The sequence below is a fragment of the Apium graveolens genome, unplaced genomic scaffold, assembly GCF_009905375.1.
Source record: "Apium graveolens cultivar Ventura unplaced genomic scaffold, ASM990537v1 ctg7609, whole genome shotgun sequence".
NCBI classification, from domain to species: Eukaryota; Viridiplantae; Streptophyta; class Magnoliopsida; order Apiales; family Apiaceae; genus Apium; species Apium graveolens.
Genome location: NW_027420472.1, coordinates 110,668 through 116,598, shown reverse-complemented (window position 1 = coordinate 116,598; position 5,931 = coordinate 110,668). Strand labels below are relative to the sequence as shown.

General features: G+C 39.1%; 1 protein-coding gene across 1 annotated transcript; it reads left to right on the top strand.

Moving 5' to 3' along the window:
* The first annotated feature begins 3,913 nt into the window (after positions 1 to 3,913).
* On the top strand, positions 3,914 to 5,615 carry LOC141704238 (uncharacterized). The gene is made up of 2 exons (XM_074507524.1): positions 3,914 to 4,313; positions 4,915 to 5,615. Exons 1-2 carry the CDS (start codon positions 3,914 to 3,916, stop codon positions 5,613 to 5,615), a joined length of 1,101 nt encoding a protein of 366 aa, XP_074363625.1.
* The last annotated feature ends 316 nt before the right edge of the window (positions 5,616 to 5,931 follow it).

The window sequence follows — 5,931 nt, the reverse complement described above, 5'->3', positions numbered from 1 at the left end:
AACGTTACCTTGAAATGTCATCCTCGTGCATCTTGATCTTATTATTATCACCGAATCCATCCATGAAACTTAGCATTTTATGCCCCCGTGGTAGCGTCTATCAAAGTGTCTATTCTTGGAAGAGGGAAACAATCCTTCGAACATGCATCATTTAGATCGGTGAAGTCAACACACGTTCTCCACTTTCCATTAGGCTTCTTCACCATCACGGGATTTTCCAACCATTCTGAAAACTGTATCTTCTCAAAAAAACCAGCCTCTAAGAGCTTCTCAACTTCTTTCATGATAGCCTTCTGCCTTTCAGGGGCAAAGCTCCTTTTCTTTTGCTTTAAGGTCTTTCGATTACAATCCATATTCAATTTGTGGGTGATCAACTTAGGGTCAATCCCGAGTATATCTGTTGTCAGCCATGCAAATACATCATTATTTTTTGCAAGAACCTTATTAACTTCCTTTTAAGGGGATCCTCCAACGAAGCTCCAATGAAGTTACTTTTTCAAAATTTTCAGGAACCAAAGGAATCGGGATTAAATTCTCTGTCGGATTTCCTCATTTCTCATTATTTTCACAAATATCCATATCTTCAATCGGTAGAACCTGCCCCTCCCGGCTCCATTAGGCCTTAGCGAGGCTATATAACAGTTTTTTGCCATCTTCTGGTCTTTTCTTTCTTCTCTTATTCCAACCCTGGTTGGAAATTTGATCACCGAATGGTAGGATGAGGGGACTGCCTTGACGGCATGTATACACGTCATTCCCATGATTGCATTATATGTTCATACAACCTTAACCACCACAAAATTCAACATTTGTGTATCCTGCCTCGGCTCTTGGCCCTTTTTTAAAGGTAGTTTAGTTATTCCTTCAACGGGACATTCGACTCTATAAAACCCATAGATCGATATATCAGTCAGGGTTAACTAAGAATCGTTGTATCTCATCCTTATAAAGGTATCATAAAGTAAAATATCCACTGACGCCCTATTGTCTACAAGAACTCTCTTTACCGGGCTGTTTTCTATAATAGGTGTTATGACCAGAGGATCATCATAGGGAAACTTATTAGAGTCATCAAACGTCATTGTCACTCCAGTGTTGGCCCTTTTCGGAGCTTCTACAACTATGTGCATGACTTCTCATGCATAATTTTTTCTCGAGTTCTTAGAAGAGCCAGCCGCAGTTGATCCTCGAAAGATCGTATTGATCACTGGTCCTCATGGTTGGGGGTTTCATCCCTAATCATCTGGATCCCTTCTACGATCGTCAAAGTTCCTTCTCCCATTATTAATTATTTATCCTCTCTCACCATCTCCGGTGTATTTACCCAACCTTCCTTTTCGAATAAGGAACTAAATCTCGTCTTTTAGTTGTCGGCATTCGTCGGTATCATGGCCAGCATCCTTGTGAGATCGATAATACTTATTTTTATCTAGCTTGGCAGGATCAGCCTTCAGAGGCTTTAGCCAACGAAAATCTCTGTCTTTCTCAATTTCCATCAGGATTTGACTCCTAAGAGCATTCATTCGACATACTTAGTGAACTTTTGTCCAGGTACTCCTTTCTTGGGTGATGAATCAGTATCTTTACTAACCCTAGGATACTTGTCCTTTGTATTGTATTCTTGGTATATCTTCCGCTTCTTGCCACCAGCGGGCTCGTTGCTCACCACTACCTTCTTCATACTTTCTTCAACTTGGATATACTTCTCTGCTCTACTTTGGAGTTGTAACATATTCTCTTGTGCCCGCTTGGCCAATGTCATTTTGAAGAAATCATCATTGGTTCCTTGTTGCAATTCTATCATAGCTACCTTATCATCAATATTTGTGACTTTCAAGGCCTCCTTTGTGAAACGATTCAAGTAGTCCCTAAGAGATTCCTTTGCTTCTTGCACAATAATCATGAGGGAAATCGAGCTTTTCTCATCCACCTTCCCGCTAATACACCATTTAATGAAAGCTTGACTTAAATCCCTAAAGGATCCAATCGAATTTGGGGGTAAGAGGTTATACCATCTTTGGGCCATGCCAGATAAGGTTTGAGGGAAGGTTCGATATTTGATTGCATCATTCACCGGTTGCAACAACAGTGCATTGAAGAAAATCCTGACATGATTTTCTAGATCCTCAGTCCCATCATAGGCCTTTATAACGGGGATCTTGAACTTCTTTATGATATGAGTGTTCATTATCTCCGCTGTGAAAGGAGGGGTTAGATCGTCTGGGTCTCCAAGGGGGAGCAACTCAAACGGGTTTCCCCGAGGGGTGTCAATCGACTTCCTCCTGAGGGTCTCATCCAAGTTGATGACTTGAGCAGTTCCTCTAGTGCCTATGGCTCGGTTGGCCCTTGGTGGGTGTCTAGCCAGACTATTCTCCATATCCCTCTTAAGCCTTAGGATTTATGCTTCATGCGCACGTACCATTTCTTTAAAATTCTAGGGTGTCGTTCCCTGAATTTCCTGATATTCGAGATCACTACACCATAAGTGGCCTCTTGTCACGGTTTTTTCAATGTAACCAGCTAAAGTGTGACTATAGGTGCCTTAAAATTATTTTTAGCTATTTATGGTTACACCTTTTTCATCGTAACCATTGGTCTGATTTAGTGTAACCATAGAGAAAATGAGGCATCTACGGTTACACTATAACTAATGTAACCATTTGTCTTAAAAATAGTGTAACTAATAACTGAATTTATTGGGCGGTTGAATGAAAATGAAATACAACTGATGAGTGGGAGGCTTGAATTAATTAAAAAATACAGGGGGGGAATTATTACCCCCAACTACTATACTGTCCAAAAATTAAACACTCTCATTTCTCACTCAACACAAACTCACGCAAATTAACTCACACTCTCATATCAGTCACCCTCTCACTCACCAAAATTCACAGATTCACTCACTCACTCACCCTCAACACAAACTCACTCACCCACCCTCTCAGTCACCTCTCACTCAAAACTCAAACACTCACCAAAATTAGGGATTTGAATCAATCGGAGTTTCAATCGGAGTTTCAAAATTAGGGTTTAGGTTGCTTTGGAATTGGGCTTTCAATCGGGTCTTTGGGTTTGGGTCTTGAGTCGGGTATTAGATTAGGGATTTCAAACAAGTCTTCTACAGGTATGCTTCTCTCTTTTCTCTCTGTTTATGAATGTGTTTATGTGTTTTTTTATGTTTTCTCTCTGCATGTGATTTGTTTTTTATTACATGTGATTTGTTTCTTTGTGATTTGTGTTTTTTTGGATGGGGTTCCTCACATAATCGAATGGTGTGTTTTTTGTAATTTTTTGGTTGTTATTTTTTGTTTTTTGTTTTTTTTGTGATTTATTTCTGTTTTTGGTTGTGATTAATGCTAGAAATAATGTGTTTCTGAGATTGTTTTTTCGTAAATCCATAACTTTCTTTTGTGCCCGTGTTAGTTTTATAAATTGCCACTATTTGGAGTACTTTAGCTTATGTATTCATATTCATATTTCCTAAATTGCCCTAGGAAACTCTGTTTAGTAAGAACATGAAAAATTTGTGATAATATTTGTTATATTTTAGGTGAATGTTGGCGAGGGTAGGACTTCAATTAGTATGACTGTTTCGAGTGTTTATGATATGCAATGTATGAGTATAAGTATGGCTGCCCTGCAACTGAGATAACATATATGCATTGTTTATTAGTTATTAGCTAGGTGCCCCATATGTAGTCTGATTCTGTTGGTCCAGAGGACTACCATAATTTTAATGTTGCCTCGATATGTAAATTAGGCATGATTCTCTGTTTAGGTCTGTTGTGATAGTCGAGCGTCTAGGTTGATGCACACAGACCTATGTTATCTTAGACGCAGGGTTGTATAGTAGACTATACATAGGTAATTATTGTGGCTGACTGTATTCATGTTTTACATACAGTTGATAGTCATGACAGAGAAAGGTAATACTTGGTTGAATCTTCCCAAGTATACCAAAGGTTATATGGATGGAGTGAAATTGTATATGAAGAAAGCGATGGCTAATTTCGGTAGAGGAGAAAAAATTAAGTGCCCTTGTCGTAAGTGTGAAAATCGGTTATGGTGGGGTGGTAGTGACGTTGAGCGTCACCTCATCTGGAGTGGACCTTCTCCGCTGTTTATTCAATCAATTTACGATGTTAGTTTGTTGGCAGACAAAACCGATAATGTAGAATTTGAACATAATACTAGGTTTGGAGATAATCTAGATGACATGTTAGATGTTATATACAGTGACGTAGGACCAAATGATGATGCACGAAAATTTTATCGACTTGTTGATGAAGGAAAGCAACCCCTGTATCCCGGTTGTAAGAATTTCTCACGATTAAGTTTTTTAGTTAGGCTTTACCATTGGAAGTGCTTAAATGGAGTGACCGAGGTTGCATTTGGAGAGAACTGCAATTGTTAAAAGAGGTTTTCCCCGATATTAACGTGCCTTCCACTTTTAATTTAGCTAAACATATCATCAAAGATCTCGGTCTTGACTACAAGAAGATAGATGCATGTCCGAATGATTGCATCTTGTATTGGGGTGATAATAAAGATAGAGTTTGTTGCAAAACTTGTGGTGTTTCTAGGTGGAAAGGTGTGTAGCAAGGCCAGGAACAAGAATTGGACGTTAACAGTAGTAAAATTCCTGCCAAAGTAATAAGATTTTTTCCGCTCATTCCAAGGCTACAACGACTATATATGTGCAAAGATTTTGCTAAAAAAAGGTGTGGCATGCAGTTGAACGAAAGAAAGATGGAAAGTTACGACATCCGACTGATGGTGAAGCCTGGAAGACCATGGACGCCAAATATCCCGAGTTTTCATCAGAACCTCGCAATGTCAAATTGGGTATAGCTACAGATGGGTTCAATCCGTTTTGCAAGATGAGTGCCACACACAACACATAGTCAATTGTAGTTGTGAACTACAATCGTCCACCATGGCTGAACATAAAACCAGAGAACTTGATTCTCTCAACAAGTATTCCTGGTCCAAATGATCCGGGGAACAATATTGATGTCTACATACAACCTCTGATTGAGGAGTTGAAAGAGCTGTGGAAAAAAGGGGTGGAAACTTATAACGCTGCAACTAATCAGAAATTTAAATTACGAGCAAGTGTTCTTTGGACAATTTCTGACTTTCCGGGATATGCAATGATGTCGGGGTGGAGCACAAAAGGGAAGCTTGCGTGTCCAGTTTGCCATTATGAAACATCGTCGATGTATTTTAAGCATAGCAAGAAATTGTGCTATATGAACCATCGGAAATTCTTAGACCCAAATCATAAGTGGAGATTTGACAAAAGAAGATTTAATGGTGAAGTAGAGACTGGAACAAGTGCTCCTATGTTAACTGGGAGACAAGTTGCCGAAATTCTCGATGGTTACGAGAATTCTTTTGGTGGGGTGGGTAAAAAAAGAAAAGTTAGTTGCGATATCAACCCTTGGAATAAAAAATCAATCTTTTTTGACTTGCCATATTGGAAGGACAACTTAACTTGGCATAACCTTGATGTTATGCATATTGAAAAGAACATATGCGATAGTGTTTTAGGCACCTTGCTAAACATTGGTGGTAAGACGAAAGACCATCTAGCTGCTAGGTTAGATTTGTAAGATCAAGGTATTAGGAAGGCGCTTCATCCTATGCCCTCTGCTGATGGAAAACATCTTGAATTTAGGGCGACAAAGTTTGACATGACGAACAAAGAAAAGGAAATATTTTATTCCGTTCTTGAAAATGCGAAATTCCCCTACGGTTTTGCTTCCAACATTAGCAAATGCGTGCAAGATAGGAAAGTGAAGGGATATAAGAGTCATGATGCACATGTAATGATTCAATACCTGTTACAATTTGCTGTCAAATGATCGTTAAAGCCCGAGGTTGCAGTACCCCTGATCAGACTAGGTGAATTTTTTAGATGCATATGTT